At 37.6% G+C, this 19,482-nt stretch overlaps 1 protein-coding gene and 1 long non-coding RNA gene across 2 annotated transcripts in view; one reads left to right on the plus strand and one right to left on the minus strand.

Moving 5' to 3' along the window:
• Positions 1 to 18,410, plus strand: part of LOC110674067 (zinc finger protein 710-like) — a 30,462-nt gene extending 12,052 nt beyond the window's left edge. Inside the window, exons 2-3 of the mRNA XM_021837448.1 lie at positions 16,430 to 17,353; positions 17,980 to 18,410. Coding sequence (XP_021693140.1) covers positions 16,430 to 17,353; positions 17,980 to 18,321 — 1,266 coding nt within the window. The 3' untranslated portion in view covers positions 18,322 to 18,410. The remainder of the gene's footprint in view (positions 1 to 16,429; positions 17,354 to 17,979) is intronic.
• On the minus strand, positions 14,863 to 15,402 carry LOC110674069. Its single transcript, XR_002498615.1, has 2 exons — positions 15,268 to 15,402; positions 14,863 to 15,208 (listed from the first exon to the last, which is right to left on the minus strand). It is a non-coding gene; the product is annotated as an uncharacterized LOC110674069 (long non-coding RNA).
• Positions 18,411 to 19,482: the final 1,072 nt, after the last annotated feature.

The following is a 19,482-nucleotide window of genomic DNA, read 5'->3' on the forward strand; positions in this document are numbered from 1 at the left end:
ATATGAACCATCGTATGTATACTTAGCCTCTATTATTCCTTCTTTTCTCACTTTTGGTTTTCAAACAATACATTACCGAATAGACCTTCTATTTACAGCCAAATTATAGGTTGTCCTTACTCTATTCTTCTTTCTTGAATCTCGGATGTTGTAATGCCTCATCTTAGTATGTTCCGTCAATCCAGGTAGTATTCTACTTCAGAAACTATAAATAATATATTTTTTTTACATTGAAATTATATTTAAAAACTTATCATACAAAGTTATATGTTGTCCCTTTATCACTAGATGAAAAGTTTCAATTGGTTGATAAACTTCATTCATTCTATGATAGACTGGACTGCCAAATGGACTGAGATGAATCTCCTATATCCGGTCTTTTTCTTTTTAGGCAGACTGAAACATTTTGTTTCCTTTGCATATTCCTTTACCATAGATGGACTGAAGACATAGTTCCTACATCTCATGGTAGACTGGACTGTCAGAAGGACTGAGACGGATCCCCTACATCTGGTCTTTTTAAATTGCAGACTGAAACTTTTTGTTTCCTTTGCTTATCCCTTTACCATAGATGGACTGAAGACTTACTTCCTACATCTCATGGTAGACTGGATTGCCAGAAGGACTGAGACTGATCTCCTACATCTGATCTTTTCAACTGCAGACTGGAACATTTTTGTTCCCTATGCATATCTCTTTATCACTTATTAAGACGGACTAAAGATCTTCAGGCTTCCTTCATCAAATGATAAATTATTATAACGCCAAATGAACTGAGTATTACTCCATTATTTTGGTCTTCAACGGACTGGTACCTTCTAAGGCACCCATCGTTCACGAGAATGGACTAGGATTCGTAATGCCCTTCATTCCGTCATTTTTTTTCAACTCAAAATAGACTAGGATAACTTTATCTCCTATATTTGCAAACAGAAACGGACTAGAACATTCACTATGTTCCCTACGTTTCTTACTAAGAATTAGACTAAAGTCCTCCGTAGGACAGTCTGGAATCCGTAATTCTCTTCAGTGACAGGTGGGTTTACCTCAATATCTTAATGATAGAATGGGATGGTACTTTTCCAACAATTGATATTTAGGTCTACAGACTTTTCCATTCCAGTATTACATTTTCAATTAATTAAATGCTTATTTCTGAGATCATACCTTATGTGCTTTGCATCGTGGTCTTGAACCTTCATTTTAATTCATACGATTGAACATATATATGGTCTCATGGTCAATAGTGTGTCAGATTTTTAAGGTTTTAGATGTTGAAACCTAAAATTCAACAAAATGTTAGACCAATACATAATTTTAAGTTGAACGAGTGAATGTCCCTTTTATTAATGTAAAACTCCAAATATTTATTTAAAAGTTAATAGTTACTCGCGTCGCTCGCATACTTTTTGTTCTTATGTGATATTTACTCACTACCAGTGCTGGAAAAGATCGCATCACGAAGCAGCTCACGAGTGGATACAACGCATAACAAACATCACAGACTCGCGAACTGGCTAGTGTAAATATTGTATGACTCTCGTTCATTAATTCGCAGCCATATGTATTCCCTGCGGAAGAATCACTTGGAACGCTGGCCGGACGGTACCAAGGTGACACGACTTACCTCACCAAGAAACTAATGCAGTACTGGCGAGTCAACACCAAGCGTCGGTCCATGCTCTCACCGTCATGGCAAACACAGCCACACTACGAACGCAGCACACGCATACATTTGCAATGTATGGTTCTGCTAGTGTTGCATGTGAGGGGAAGGACATTAAACGTGTTCAGCTCTGTGTACACCTCACATCCTCCCTCTTCTCCGAAGAAAAACAATATCAAACGTACATGAAGTCACCAATTTACCCATATTTGAGTTTAATTGTCTCATTATGGCACTCCCTTGGAACAACTCAAAATATGTCAAACCACATTATTCATGAATACTTTTCGTTTCATATGTCAACAATTTTTACTCTGTTAAATAGTTTTCATCCTATGTGGTAAGTACTGTATTTCCTCAAATTTTATTAACCCCGATAAAAACAATTGACATTGCAAAACGAGTCGCTTTTTATTAACAGTAAGATTCAAATAAGTTTCCCAAATGGTATTTATTGGTACTGAGCAATTCTGGATCGCGAACGCCGTCCGTAGCTAATATGTAGCTGTACATCGAACACCTTTTTTAACGGGTCGATTCAATTATATAGTTTTAAGTATGAACTCTGTATTTCGGTGATAAAATAATATATTGATCGAAACTTATGACAATTGGCACGCCATCATCCTTTCTATAACTTGTTATTGAATTCACCGTTTTTGAAGAAAACATCGCTTCTAAACAGCGTTGCGAGAATATCAAATTCACATATGTTATGGCCTTTTTGGTGCGTCATCACAAAATGCCTTCTTCTAAAATCATTAACATATTGTTATGATACTATTGGTATTTGCAGCATCGATGAAATATAACTGCTCATCATCTGATTTTATGGATAGTTTATATAAAGAAAAATGCTTCAGGTGATATTTCAATATTTATTCAACACTTTCAGATGCAGCATTATCAATTCAGCGACAATATACATTATGCCTCACACAACTACACTTGTAAATAGAAGGTGTTTACCTTTTCCATTGTAATTCTGCAGCAAGCATTTGTGTTTTGGATTTCATATTGCGTTCACAACACTTCCACTAAACAAATCTTTCATTCACTTTCGTTGAAGGAACACATTTTAAACGGATATTAAATATTTGTAGAGTTTTATGAACCGCAACACTCGAAACTGTTATGGCGGTGAATTTTCACTTGCTGCAAATCGACCCCGCCGCCGCACACTGAGACATGCCTGTGTTTATAGTCTGAAATTTCCAACAACTCATACGCTATTTGTTTGCGATTGTCTCAAATTACAGAAACCAGCTCTATGAGGCATAAAACCATACCAAGAGTTTATCAATTTGGACCACCCAAAATCATGACAAGCTCCACAGTGCGATGCGTCGGGATGCGTCTATCGTGTGTGCACAATTATCGCGATCGTTGAGCGCAGAGTTGCTTACTGTAAAATCATAGCATTAATTGTGAATTTATCACGACAATCATAAAAAAAAATAAATCAGTGTCCTCGTGATGAAAAACTATTTGCAAAATGATGAGTTTTTATAATATGCAGCAAATGTTGCGAAAACAAGCATATAACAATTGGTATAAAAATCTGTCACCAACCACCTGGCAACACCGTCATCTCTTGCAAACGTAAACCGTGCCAGTGCATAACAAAAATATGCGATAAATCCCATAGAAAAACAGAGAAATTCCGTTGCCTTTCATTAGATCATAATGTTTTTTTTTATATATGTGCGATTGAAGAGTGATTTTGAATTCCAATACTCGTCAATCCACTAAATTTCCCATGTGTTTACATAAAAATGTGTTTAACACAAATGTTATATATTTTGCTTCTTTGTTTTGAAAATGTACATGGAAAGGCGACACTACTACTATTACATCCATGATGATTCTAATGATTCTTTGTGTTACACGCCGCTTCCCATTGTGTTAAAGATTTTCCACGCCTGAGTTGTAGCTCACGTAACTCAACAACCAAAACATCTTCAATGAGTTGACTCATTGGGCGGTATCAATAAAATGTATTAAAGTTAAGCGCTTTTTCTTCATCTAATATAAATTAAAACATTGGGTTTTGACAGATTTCCGGAGCTCTACAATTGAATAATTTGACGGCTTGAGCAATTGTTTTTACATCAAAATCTCATGCGTGAGTTTTCCTTAGCAGATCTCAAATGAGTTTGCTCTCGTGGGAGAACTCAATGTTTGAGAGTAAGCTTACAAAAACTGCCTCATAAACATTACAGACTTTGCGCAGGTTTGATTACATGATCATCATTCTTGCTATTTATGCCGACAGATATCAGCCTGAACAATTAACAATGAATATGGAAGATCACTGCTCAAAACAGGGGACTGACACGGCTGTCAATCCACATACATTTCGGCCCTTCCTCACATCGTTTTGGTACTTCGCGTTTTGGTACTCACTTTTTGGTCAGTTTGCCCTAAACTTGCTCCTGATTTTCGAGTATATGGCTTATACGCTGCTAGTGCTAGATTCTGTCAATTGGGTCCTAAAATGTTTAATGAATTCTCGTTTTTATTCAATAATACGAAAGAGCATGTTCTTGCAACTACTTTAGCAAGTTTTCCCGCTCAAATAACGGCTATATCATTTTTTAACTTCAATTTTAAAAATGGTTCCAAATATCAACCTTGACACTTGTGATCTTGTTTGACATTCACTTTTTCGACAAAAATGCTACAGGGCATATAGTTTTAACACTGGGGTTGTTCCAATCTGACATTTCGGAAGGGACACAGAAAACAAAATATACCCAAAATTCGAGTTTAAACCAAGGGGTGTGACAAAATCTCAAAAATCATAAAAAAAATGTTTTTTGTACTTAAACTAATGAAAATCATTTAAAAATTGAGTAAACATGTGTTTCTGCCCTAAACATAAGCGTTTGGTAATAAAATTGAGACAGGGCTTTAGGACCCTATTAAAGATATTGCATTAACTCGTCGTATATGATTAAGCTTCTCATTTGTTCATCATTTTGTTTCTTGTTTTATGCATCCTCACCGGTTTTCATTACTTGCCATTTTCTTTTTAGCTTTTCATTACACTTCCATTCTCTGGGTGGTTTTCATTACACACCCGTCAAATAGGTTTTCAGTACTCGTCATTTTTTCGGAAGGTTTTCATTACACTTCCATTTCTCGGGTGGTTTTCATTACACACCCTATTTGACGGTTTTCATTACTCGTCATTTTCTCGGAAGGTTTTCATTACACTTCCATACTCTGAGTGGTTTTCATTACGCACCCTGTTTGACGGTTTTCAGTACTCGTCATTTTCTCGGAAGGTTTTCATTACACTTCCATTTCTCGGGTGGTTTTCATTACACACCCTATTTGACGGTTTTCATTACTCGTCATTTTCTCGGAAGGTTTTCATTACATTTCCATACTCTGGGTGGTTTTCATTACACACCCTATTTGACGGTTTTTAGTACTCGTCATTTTCTCGGAAGGTTTTCATTACACTTCCATTCTCTGGGTGGTTTTCATTACACACCCGTCAAATAGGTTTTCAGTACTCGTCATTTTTTCGGAAGGTTTTCATTACACTTCCATTTCTCGGGTGGTTTTCATTACACACCCTATTTGACGGTTTTCAGTACTCGTCATTTTTTCGGAAGGTTTTCATTACACTTCCATACTCTGGGTGGTTTTCATTACACACCCTATTTGACGTTTTTCATTACTCGTCATTTTTTCGGAAAGTTTTCATTACACTTCCATACTCTGGGTGGTTTTCATTACACACCCTATTTGACGGTTTTCATTACACACCCTATTTGACGGTTTTCATTACTCGTCATTTTCTCGGAAGGTTTTCATTACACTTCCATTTCTCGGGTGGTTTTCATTACACACCCTATTTGACGGTTTTCATTACTCGTCATTTTCTCGGAAGGTTTTCATTACACTTCCATACTCTGGGTGGTTTTCATTACACACCCTGTTTGACGGTTTTCATTACTCGTCATTTTTTTCGGAAGGTTTTCATTACACTTCCATTTCTCGGGTGGTTTTCATTACACACACCCTATTTGACGGTTTTCATTACTCGTCATTTTCTCGGAAGGTTTTCATTACACTTCCGTTTCTCGGGTGGTTTTCATTACACACCCTATTTGACGGTTTTCATTACTCGTCATTCTCTCGGAAGGTTTTCATTACACTTTCATTTCTCGGGTGGTTTTCATTACACACCCTATTTGACGGTTTTCATTACTCGTCATTTTCTCGGAAGGTTTTCATTACACTTCCATTTCTCGGGTGGTTTTCATTACGCATCCTATTTTTCTGTTAGGTTTTCATTACTCACCATTATACACCACATGTTTTTTTTTCGATACGTCACTTCGGTTGATTGCCCCTCTTCGCACCTTTAAATTGATTTTGGGAACTGCGGTTCTGTTTTAAAAGCAATTCCAAGTGATTCTTCCGTTTTTTTTTTGCTCAGGAAAATAACAACAACAACGATGAGCTCCTGGCAGGATCGCCAATGTAAATATTGTATGACTCTCGTTCATTAATTCGCAGCCATATGTATTCCCTGCGGAAGAATCACTTGGAACGCTGGCCGGACGGTACCAAGGTGACACGACTTACCTCACCAAGAAACTAATGCAGTACTGGCGAGTCAACACCAAGCGTCGGTCCATGCTCTCACCGTCATGGCAAACACACCTCACATCCTCCCTCTTCTCCGAAGAAAAACAATATCAAACGTACATGAAGTCACCAATTTACCCATATTTGAGTTTAATTGTCTCATTATGGCACTCCCTTGGAACAACTCAAAATATGTCAAACCACATTATTCATGAATACTTTTCGTTTCATATGTCAACAATTTTTACTCTGTTAAATAGTTTTCATCCTATGTGGTAAGTACTGTATTTCCTCAAATTTTATTAACCCCGATAAAAACAATTGACATTGCAAAACGAGTCGCTTTTTATTAACAGTAAGATTCAAATAAGTTTCCCAAATGGTATTTATTGGTACTGAGCAATTCTGGATCGCGAACGCCGTCCGTAGCTAATATGTAGCTGTACATCGAACACCTTTTTTAACGGGTCGATTCAATTATATAGTTTTAAGTATGAACTCTGTATTTCGGTGATAAAATAATATATTGATCGAAACTTATGACAATTGGCACGCCATCATCCTTTCTATAACTTGTTATTGAATTCACCGTTTTTGAAGAAAACATCGCTTCTAAACAGCGTTGCGAGAATATCAAATTCACATATGTTATGGCCTTTTTGGTGCGTCATCACAAAATGCCTTCTTCTAAAATCATTAACATATTGTTATGATACTATTGGTATTTGCAGCATCGATGAAATATAACTGCTCATCATCTGATTTTATGGATAGTTTATATAAAGAAAAATGCTTCAGGTGATATTTCAATATTTATTCAACACTTTCAGATGCAGCATTATCAATTCAGCGACAATATACATTATGCCTCACACAACTACACTTGTAAATAGAAGGTGTTTACCTTTTCCATTGTAATTCTGCAGCAAGCATTTGTGTTTTGGATTTCATATTGCGTTCACAACACTTCCACTAAACAAATCTTTCATTCACTTTCGTTGAAGGAACACATTTTAAACGGATATTAAATATTTGTAGAGTTTTATGAACCGCAACACTCGAAACTGTTATGGCGGTGAATTTTCACTTGCTGCAAATCGACCCCGCCGCCGCACACTGAGACATGCCTGTGTTTATAGTCTGAAATTTCCAACAACTCATACGCTATTTGTTTGCGATTGTCTCAAATTACAGAAACCAGCTCTATGAGGCATAAAACCATACCAAGAGTTTATCAATTTGGACCACCCAAAATCATGACAAGCTCCACAGTGCGATGCGTCGGGATGCGTCTATCGTGTGTGCACAATTATCGCGATCGTTGAGCGCAGAGTTGCTTACTGTAAAATCATAGCATTAATTGTGAATTTATCACGACAATCATAAAAAAAAATAAATCAGTGTCCTCGTGATGAAAAACTATTTGCAAAATGATGAGTTTTTATAATATGCAGCAAATGTTGCGAAAACAAGCATATAACAATTGGTATAAAAATCTGTCACCAACCACCTGGCAACACCGTCATCTCTTGCAAACGTAAACCGTGCCAGTGCATAACAAAAATATGCGATAAATCCCATAGAAAAACAGAGAAATTCCGTTGCCTTTCATTAGATCATAATGTTTTTTTTTATATATGTGCGATTGAAGAGTGATTTTGAATTCCAATACTCGTCAATCCACTAAATTTCCCATGTGTTTACATAAAAATGTGTTTAACACAAATGTTATATATTTTGCTTCTTTGTTTTGAAAATGTACATGGAAAGGCGACACTACTACTATTACATCCATGATGATTCTAATGATTCTTTGTGTTACACGCCGCTTCCCATTGTGTTAAAGATTTTCCACGCCTGAGTTGTAGCTCACGTAACTCAACAACCAAAACATCTTCAATGAGTTGACTCATTGGGCGGTATCAATAAAATGTATTAAAGTTAAGCGCTTTTTCTTCATCTAATATAAATTAAAACATTGGGTTTTGACAGATTTCCGGAGCTCTACAATTGAATAATTTGACGGCTTGAGCAATTGTTTTTACATCAAAATCTCATGCGTGAGTTTTCCTTAGCAGATCTCAAATGAGTTTGCTCTCGTGGGAGAACTCAATGTTTGAGAGTAAGCTTACAAAAACTGCCTCATAAACATTACAGACTTTGCGCAGGTTTGATTACATGATCATCATTCTTGCTATTTATGCCGACAGATATCAGCCTGAACAATTAACAATGAATATGGAAGATCACTGCTCAAAACAGGGGACTGACACGGCTGTCAATCCACATACATTTCGGCCCTTCCTCACATCGTTTTGGTACTTCGCGTTTTGGTACTCACTTTTTGGTCAGTTTGCCCTAAACTTGCTCCTGATTTTCGAGTATATGGCTTATACGCTGCTAGTGCTAGATTCTGTCAATTGGGTCCTAAAATGTTTAATGAATTCTCGTTTTTATTCAATAATACGAAAGAGCATGTTCTTGCAACTACTTTAGCAAGTTTTCCCGCTCAAATAACGGCTATATCATTTTTTAACTTCAATTTTAAAAATGGTTCCAAATATCAACCTTGACACTTGTGATCTTGTTTGACATTCACTTTTTCGACAAAAATGCTACAGGGCATATAGTTTTAACACTGGGGTTGTTCCAATCTGACATTTCGGAAGGGACACAGAAAACAAAATATACCCAAAATTCGAGTTTAAACCAAGGGGTGTGACAAAATCTCAAAAATCATAAAAAAAATGTTTTTTGTACTTAAACTAATGAAAATCATTTAAAAATTGAGTAAACATGTGTTTCTGCCCTAAACATAAGCGTTTGGTAATAAAATTGAGACAGGGCTTTAGGACCCTATTAAAGATATTGCATTAACTCGTCGTATATGATTAAGCTTCTCATTTGTTCATCATTTTGTTTCTTGTTTTATGCATCCTCACCGGTTTTCATTACTTGCCATTTTCTTTTTAGCTTTTCATTACACTTCCATTCTCTGGGTGGTTTTCATTACACACCCGTCAAATAGGTTTTCAGTACTCGTCATTTTTTCGGAAGGTTTTCATTACACTTCCATTTCTCGGGTGGTTTTCATTACACACCCTATTTGACGGTTTTCATTACTCGTCATTTTCTCGGAAGGTTTTCATTACACTTCCATACTCTGAGTGGTTTTCATTACGCACCCTGTTTGACGGTTTTCAGTACTCGTCATTTTCTCGGAAGGTTTTCATTACACTTCCATTTCTCGGGTGGTTTTCATTACACACCCTATTTGACGGTTTTCATTACTCGTCATTTTCTCGGAAGGTTTTCATTACATTTCCATACTCTGGGTGGTTTTCATTACACACCCTATTTGACGGTTTTTAGTACTCGTCATTTTCTCGGAAGGTTTTCATTACACTTCCATTCTCTGGGTGGTTTTCATTACACACCCGTCAAATAGGTTTTCAGTACTCGTCATTTTTTCGGAAGGTTTTCATTACACTTCCATTTCTCGGGTGGTTTTCATTACACACCCTATTTGACGGTTTTCAGTACTCGTCATTTTTTCGGAAGGTTTTCATTACACTTCCATACTCTGGGTGGTTTTCATTACACACCCTATTTGACGTTTTTCATTACTCGTCATTTTTTCGGAAAGTTTTCATTACACTTCCATACTCTGGGTGGTTTTCATTACACACCCTATTTGACGGTTTTCATTACACACCCTATTTGACGGTTTTCATTACTCGTCATTTTCTCGGAAGGTTTTCATTACACTTCCATTTCTCGGGTGGTTTTCATTACACACCCTATTTGACGGTTTTCATTACTCGTCATTTTCCCGGAAGGTTTTCATTACACTTCCATACTCTGGGTGGTTTTCATTACACACCCTGTTTGACGGTTTTCATTACTCGTCATTTTTTTCGGAAGGTTTTCATTACACTTCCATTTCTCGGGTGGTTTTCATTACACACACCCTATTTGACGGTTTTCATTACTCGTCATTTTCTCGGAAGGTTTTCATTACACTTCCGTTTCTCGGGTGGTTTTCATTACACACCCTATTTGACGGTTTTCATTACTCGTCATTCTCTCGGAAGGTTTTCATTACACTTTCATTTCTCGGGTGGTTTTCATTACACACCCTATTTGACGGTTTTCATTACTCGTCATTTTCTCGGAAGGTTTTCATTACACTTCCATTTCTCGGGTGGTTTTCATTACGCATCCTATTTTTCTGTTAGGTTTTCATTACTCACCATTATACACCACATGTTTTTTTTTCGATACGTCACTTCGGTTGATTGCCCCTCTTCGCACCTTTAAATTGATTTTGGGAACTGCGGTTCTGTTTTAAAAGCAATTCCAAGTGATTCTTCCGTTTTTTTTTTGCTCAGGAAAATAACAACAACAACGATGAGCTCCTGGCAGGATCGCCAATGTAAATATTGTATGACTCTCGTTCATTAATTCGCAGCCATATGTATTCCCTGCGGAAGAATCACTTGGAACGCTGGCCGGACGGTACCAAGGTGACACGACTTACCTCACCAAGAAACTAATGCAGTACTGGCGAGTCAACACCAAGCGTCGGTCCATGCTCTCACCGTCATGGCAAACACAGCCACACTACGAACGCAGCACACGCATACATTTGCAATGTATGGTTCTGCTAGTGTTGCATGTGAGGGGAAGGACATTAAACGTGTTCAGCTCTGTGTACACCTCACAGCTAGGTGTGAGTAAGTCCGCACCCGCCTGCTCGGGAGAACATGTCAAAAGAAGTAGCAACAAGCTCGGGAACGTTTACTCGCGAGTAACCGAGCAAGTTGTGATTTATTATGGTTCTGACAGACAAATTAATTGCATAACCATCAAGCCGACAGTAAACTTCTAGTTTGTAGTCAAAAACCCTTGGAAACCATAAATCTTGGAGGGGAAGCAGCTTTTTCCTCAAAAACACAATTTGACTCTGAACAGCTCCGAACACGTTCGCGAATAATTTTTAGCTTCGGTTACTCGGGAGCACGACGGATGCGAGTAAACCAGCGCTCTGACGCTCGGGAGCGTTTGGTTTTGTTTTTGTTCCAGTTCAGCAAAACTGCTCGCCACTTTCCATCACTGCTCACTACCACCTTCTGATGCCAGTGTATGCATTACTGGTCAATCATGCTTTACTACAATTTATCTGTGCTACAATTATTTGGTCTTTAATTTTACATCTGTTCTCTGTGATTGAACATTGCCGCTTGAACATTTCAATGCAGACATCAATTGTTTGTTATCCACGCATTTATAATGATATTTATTCCTACTTCATAGCAATTTTCCTTAATAACTTCAACATGGAACAGTTACAAATAAAAATTATTATTTTTAAGTTTGATATGGCGGGGCCCAGGTAGCCGTAGCGGTAAACGCGCAGCTATTCAGCATGACCATGCTGAGGGTCGTGGGTTCGAATCCCGCTGGTCGAGGATCTTTTCGTAAAGGAAATTTTTTCGATTCCCAGGGCAGACAAGTATCTTCGTACTTGCCACACGATATACACATGCAAAAATGGTCAATCGGTAAAGAAAGCTCTCAGTTAATAACTGTGAAAGTGGTCATAAGAACACTAATCTGAGAAGCAGGCTATGTCCCAGTTGGGACGTAACGCCAGAAAGAAGAAGAAGAAGAAGAATGGTAAAATTATTTATCTTATATAAGCATTTTTTTCACAATGTTTTGGATTTATTGCGGATCTTTTGAAATTTTTCCGTCCAGCGATAGCTGCAAAATTCATTGCATAATTTAATCTATTAATTGAATCATAGCATGCTTGTTAGGTACAAATTGTGGAAAAACAGCAAAAACAGCAGTCATCGGTGTGATTTCCAAAATATCATCGTAGTTAATCATCGATTTCTTCGTGAAAATTAGTAGTCAGCTGCGGTAACTCTCTGTTGACCCATAAAACGGAAAGTTATCTCAAAAACAGCAATACTGTATTTAATTTTATTACAGCACCGTTATACTGTCAAACATATAAAACTTTGGTGGTCATTTCACAGTTTTCAGTACTGGTTGTTCATTGATTAATTGTTCATCAAGACAATTTATTTCTGTTGTTGTTCTACAATTTCAATTAATATCTAACGTTAAGTGCAAGTAAATATATTTGTTCATTATTTTTCCAAACAACATAGACTTGAACAAAATTTAAAGAACTATTTGTTTTAATATCCTTGTTATCAACTTTGCATATCCTAATGTTTGTTTTAAAGCACAAACCTTTTGTTTCATTTCTCTATTCAATAACAATATAGTAAATCTGACCAAATGAAAATCTGTATTATTCAAATTTTTATTAAAATTACAAATGTTCTAATAAGGCTTATCATATTTTTTTTTTTTCGAAAATATCTATGAGGTCATGTTTTCGTACATGCCAAAACATCAAATAACACAGTTTAGTTTAAAATAAACAAACATGTGATAGTTGTGAACATGCAACTGTTACAATTTCAAGCAAATTAGATTGACTTAATGTTGTCTGAATAAATCAAACAAGATAAAAAAACAGTAGCAATTTTTCACACCTAATTCTTTTATGTTACGTCTTTATATAATCATGTTATAATTATAATAAACCAATAATTACTCAATGCAGATAAATTCAACACCAATGGATATTGCAATTGATATATGCTATTAATAGTTTATGCTACGTTTTCGCAATTATTATAGATTGAAAAATCATTTTTCTAGTTCTGAACTGGTTTTTAAGATCCTCAGTAAGCACTGATTTTCGTAAAATGTTTCTTCTTGTTTGTTTATATCCAATTTCTTCAATCTTTAGATTTTCTTGAATTTCTTCTATTCTCCTGGATATCAGTGGTAAATGAACGAGAGAAATGGGTTTTATTATCGCTCTCTCTTTGGGGCACTCCTTCACTGGTGCTGTTTATTAAGTTTGCGAAACATTGCCGATCATGGGCCGATACATATGCGATGTTTTCCTCCGCTTGCTTTGATCGTGCTTCGAAATCATTTGAGAACGAATTCTGCATTGCCTTTTTAATCACTGTTTGAATAATTTTAGTAACTAAAGTCACTATTATTTTGCGATCATATAGCAACAAGCCCTGAATGATAATATAATCAATTTTGAGAAGCTGTTAAATTGTGTATTGTATGGAAATATTATTATTTTTGTATGTCGTTTTGAGAAAGAATCATCAAATTGAAATTGAGTTTCTGTTCAGCTTAACTTTCTGCTAAACATTGTTTTGTTTTTCACTTAATGCTGATAGTTAAGATTAAAAATGTTTTTATTGAATTATGAAAGTAAAACATATTGTATCAGGAAAATCAGAGCATCCCAAATAACCACTAGTCAGCTAATTCGTCTTTTAGAACATATATGGGCCTTATAATATGGCTATTACATATACGGCTATCAAAGGGTATGTCAGCTGTATCCAGCTTTTTACGAGCATAATGGCTGCCGCAAACAGTCTCACTTTCTGGTAGGGATTAAACGATTTGACGTTTAGCTTGGGTCCGTTCAATAGAAAACGACCCACGCCAAACGTCAAATCGACATGTCCCTACCTGGGAGGGAGGCACCGATACTACACACGAAATATAAGACACCGTTATTTTGAACTGCAAGATAACTCCAGCTTGCCAACATCAATCAAGGCAGGCTTCGAGAAAATCGGTAGTTTCCTTTTGTTGTGCACCTTCGATCTTTCCTGACAAACATGAAAAAAGGGCCACAGTTTTCTATGCACTAAATATTCATTTTCATTGGAAATAGTAGAACGATGCGTTTTTCAATGCTTTATGTTCAATCAGATTAAATGGTGCTCACGTGATATTACTTGCGTTATGTGCATGAATTGATTTTCATTCGATTTTTATCACTTTTGAAGAAATACGAAAATGTGTTTTAATCAGTAACGCGCATTTTTCATGTTAGTCCCCGCATAATCATGAACCATATTGGTACTATTCCCCAAACCATCCACAACAATTTGCGACAATATCTGGACCACTACGTATAACATGCAAAATAACAATATGTCAACCGTACGGCAAACGTTTTTGACAATTTGTTGAACAGTGAATGGGAAAATAACAATGTGGGGAATGGGCGGTTAAGTTATGTAACCATATAAATATGGCGATTTTTCGGAACAAAATTTTTCATAAACAGTTTGTCAAACGGTAGATATACCGTCCATTTTTTGAGAAATTTATTATACAGCAAATAATTAAGAAACTTTAAAACCATAAATATTCAAGAAAAACGAACAATGTTTGTGTAATAGTTAGTTTTCGGTGCTTAATGATTGTTTTACTGTATTTGTTATTGTTACGTTATTGTTCTTTTGCATTTAAACCATAAAATAGAAATGATACATTTTGAGCATCTTCAGCAGAGTTACAAAACGTATGATGAATAAGATAGCTCTTATAGTTCATTCATACGATTCGTAACTTTGCTAAAGATACCTAGTTATAAGATACAAAGATTACATTAAAAAAGTGAAACAATAAAATAACTTCAAAAAATCTTACTTTGCCAAATATAAAATCCCAGGGACTGTACTTTTAATCAACTTATTTTATTATTTCGCATTAGGGAAAGGTTCAGTTGTAATTCCACACTTCAACACTTCTCACAAATAAATTTTCAGGAGTTAAAGAAATATTTTCCGATGGGTTCCGATTTACAAACACGTCAGCATTTTAGCTTCCGATTAACGGAAATCGTGACGGAACTGCGTAGTGCATCGTCCCGGGAAAACATTGCTTGTTTTGTTCTGTGAAGCACCCGTCTGGTTTCGGTCATTTTATCTATTCCCAGCGTCTCAGATCCCAGCCATTTTGCTAAAAGAGCTCGGCAAGTTCGACAGCAGACCGTGTCGATTCCGTCGATGGAATCCGCATCTAAGAGAAAAACAAATGACTCACGTGCTAATTTTAGATTATTCAGAATGATTACTTACCAGCGCTACTGTTGAACAAAATAATTCTGGACATTTTACACTGATTCTGTATTTTTTTTGCCAAAAACCTACCAGCAAATGGATTTAACTCTTTTCACTTTTTCCATATTTAGATAGTGCAAAAAACAAACACTCTAGAAAAACATCACATCAGTGATGTAGGTTTTTAAGTTTTTTTTTTTCAAAATATGTTTTTAAACATTTTTTTTAAAAAGAATAAAACAGCCCATTCAAAAATTTCATAACTCTGGAGGGGGTGGGTGGTGTCCTTAAGATGTTACAGCTCATACAAAATTCGAAAAATATTCATACAAAATGCGCTACGAGGTATTGGGTGGGTGTCACAAATGATTATTTTTGGCGTTATGAAATTTGTGAATAAACCGAAGAACAAAAAACTGTAATGTTTGAAGATTAAGTTGAATTTTTTTTTTCAAAATCTTTATGAAGCTTGCGCTGTTGTGAGAATTTTTCAAGAGTGGATTAAGTTCACTTATTAACCTGTTCACGAATACTATTGCGGGTAACTGTTTGCCAAACTGTAATGAAAAGGTAAAATACAGTGAAATGCATATATGTGTAAGTGTGTTGCGCACGAATTTGTACTGCCACTGTTTTCGGTTTCATAATATTTAACAATTTCTGAACAGTTTTATAAACTGTTACTGTTTGCTGTGAATAATGAAAACCGTTATTAATAGTCTAGAGCTTTGGAACTCATATTGTCCAACAAAAAAGTCACTGTTTGTGATATATTAACTATATCAGCTAGGAGAATCTTATTGTTTGGAAAATAAGACGAATTGTATTTTTCTATGCGGGTCCAATGTTTGAGATCTGGGCTCACAGTGACAGTTCGTGACAGCGGAATCTCGGCTCACTATGACGTACAGAAATTTTGTATTGGTTTCTCCCTCCCAGGTCCCTACCAGAAAGCGAGCCTGTTTGCGGCAGCCATTAGCGCTTTTAAAAACCTGGATAATAGCACTATATTAGTACACAGGGTGAATTAAAGTGCTATTTGATTATTTACTTGGGATATCCTTAATTATCAATGACCAATCAGAATGCTTCAACCCTAATTCGAAATCAGAGCGTGTCTATGTGCATGTCATGAGCTCAATCTGGATGGATGGTAATCCTTCTCTTCTTCCATTTACAGGTGGCGGAAAACGATGGACTTCCGGACAAGATATGCGAGGTGTGCCTCGATCGGATGAAGATTGCGGTCGAGTTCAAGAAAAAGAGCGAGTTCTCCGACCGGCAGCTGAGGAGCTTCATCTGCAATGTGAACAATCAGTTCCTGGCCCTGGAGGGGTCGAGTTCGGCCAATCTGGACTGCGACGATGAAGATGATGGGCCACAGGATACTGTGGCAGTGGAGGAAACCCTACCGAAGGGGATGATCGTTGCCATACCCGTGAATAGCGCCTTGGGATGTGGTCCGGTGGAACATCCTGAACAAAAGTCGATTCGTGAGAAATCTGCTTCTCCAGAACCACCGGAAGCGAAGGTGGCCACGGAACCGGATCGACTTCCCAGTCCAGCTTTGGAGTCGGAACCGGAACCGGATCCTCAGCCGGAACAGGAACAGGAGAAGTTCCGCGCCGTTGCAGTGATTCAGGAGAAACCCGCCGTCAAACCGGAAAAGGAACTCTACGAAGTGGTAGAACTTGAGTACGACGATAGCTTTGTACATGAGGACGAGCCAATGGAACTGGAGGAACCAGAGCAACCAGAACAGCACCAACACGTCTCGGTGACCGGTTCGGAATCCGGGGATTCTGGTGAGCAGGTAATCTACATCGGATTCACTACCGACTACCAGGAGCAAGAGGAGGAAGACGTGAACAACTCGGAACCCCTGGACGACGATTCCGAAAGACAGGAAGAGCTTTCACAGGAAAGTGAACCTGCCCAGCAGGAATCGTACCGCCAGGAGAGCAGTACAATCGACAAAAACTCACCGGGGACAAAGTTCGAATGCTTCGAGTGTTCCAAATCGTTCTCCACCAAAACGAATCTCAACCGACACGTGCAGTCCCACAATGGGAACAAACCGTTCGTTTGTCCTTTGTGCAATAAGGTAAAGATTAATATTGATAGGGCTTGTAGGAAGTCTCTAAAAAGCAGTGGCGATTCCCTAACCTCAAATCTACCTGTTCCACGAATAGAAATTCTTGATTTTACGAAACAAATTTGCATCTATCAAGTGAAGATTTGCTAGAAAGGAAGATTCCAATCATTTACTATTTGCTTTATGATCTCAATTTGCCGACAAAGGCATTTTTAGATGCGTAGAACAGGTAAAAAGTGAGTCGCCTCTGCAAAAAGTATCTATTTTAAACATTTTTTGGTTCCTAACATTCAAAAAGTTACAAATTAGGACTTCATATTCCAGTGATTCAGGTCTGATTCACTCTATTTGTAATTTTTAATTTGTAAAATTCTTGGAGAAAATCATGAAAAAATACATTCAAATGTATAATCAGCAATACTGATCGTAATGTCATGCTGTCATATATTTCTTATCTACTGGTTCCTGTTTGATTCCTGTTTTTTTCTTGATTTTTTCTAATTCTTTGTTTTGGTTTGTTATTTTTGTTGATGTTCTCTTTTCTTTGAAGTACCAATTTTTAGGACAATCAGTCGTTACAAACCCAGTATTGAACTTATCTCCTCAATTAAGATATAACCAATCTTTTGTTCCAGGGCTTCACACAAGGAGGATCGCTGAAGCAGCACCTGCTCATCCACCAGAACCTGCGGCCGTTCGTTTGCACGGTGTGCGACCGGGCGTTCACCCAGCAGAAGTCGCTCACGTTCCACATGCGACGGCACACCAACGAGAAGCCGTTCGTGTGTCCGCACTGTTCGTACGCGTTCCGGCAGAAGGACGGCCTCAAGCGCCATCTGATGGTGAAGCACACGGAAAACGACGCCCGCATGTTCGACTGCGACCAGTGTGGGAAGGCATTTAAGACGCGGTATGCGCTGTCGATGCACCGGAAGCGTCATGAGAACGGCCTGCCGGCGACGACACGAGAAAGGTAAGCGACGATGGATTGTACGTGTAATACCGAATTAGGCTGTAGAATTATGAAGAATTGTTTATTGGAATAAGTACAAGTATCGTAGAGATAGCTGCTTCCGCTTATTGATCCGAACAATAACCCAAATCAGTTCAGTCATTCGTCGGAGGTAGACGCGTTTTTTAAGTGCTTCGTAATTATTTTGATTTATTTTTTTTTTATTGACAAAAATTATTATTGGCAAAAATGCAATGTAGTGTGAAAACCTGTAATATCAGTGACGATCGGTTCCTATGGAAGTGCGAGTTTTGCTCCAAAAAGTACCACGCGGCGTGCATTGGAGTACAACGGCACCAAGAGTGTTTTATCTTGTCTTACATGGTTCCTCTATGTGACGATTGTCAGCATAATTTGAAAACCGGCATTGACACCCGCAAAATGCTACATCAACAGCAGCAGCTAATTAATTCAATTAGGGCGCAAACTGACGCCAATCTTCGAATAGCTGCTGATCTGAAAAAGCTCAGCGCAATGGGTGAATTATTTGACCAAATCTGGACAAACATTTCAAAAGGGCACATCGACATTGGTAAACATTGGCTTTGCAAGCCGCTGTTGAGCCCAATTCAACTCGATCACGCTCACCAATACCACTATCAGGAAGAGCTAACACCAATCTTTCCGATAGTGGGGTTAGTTTGCGTGGGCGGGCTAAAAAGGGCTTAACAGCAGCACATCGTCGAGCGTATCAAATGCTGTATCGGCATTATCGCGTGTGGCCGAAAAATATTCAGGAAATACAAATGATATGCCCAGCAACGATTTGATTGCTCTAAAAAAACATTTAACTGGCCTTTTAGATATTTCAATGAAATCTTCAAAACAACATATTGAAGATTTTGTTGAGGCGTTAACGGTGGATTTGACTGATGAATTGAAAAAGATCTGTACCGAGGTTCAGTCGTTGAGCAGCCTAACCATTGAAATGGCTGTTCATTGCAATGAACATAACGCTAGCATTGGTACTGCCCGATTTGTAGAAAATGAGTCACCGCCAAGCCTATTACAAGAGTTGGCTGAAACTGCTGATTTAAACTCTGGTACCGCAGGTTGGCGTTTACTTGGAACTAAAAAAGTTTGGCGTTCGGACTGGACGGAATATGACAAACGTCAGCAAAAAGCC

This window comes from Aedes aegypti, chromosome 1 (assembly GCF_002204515.2).
Source record: "Aedes aegypti strain LVP_AGWG chromosome 1, AaegL5.0 Primary Assembly, whole genome shotgun sequence".
Lineage (NCBI taxonomy): Eukaryota > Metazoa > Arthropoda > Insecta > Diptera > Culicidae > Aedes > Aedes aegypti.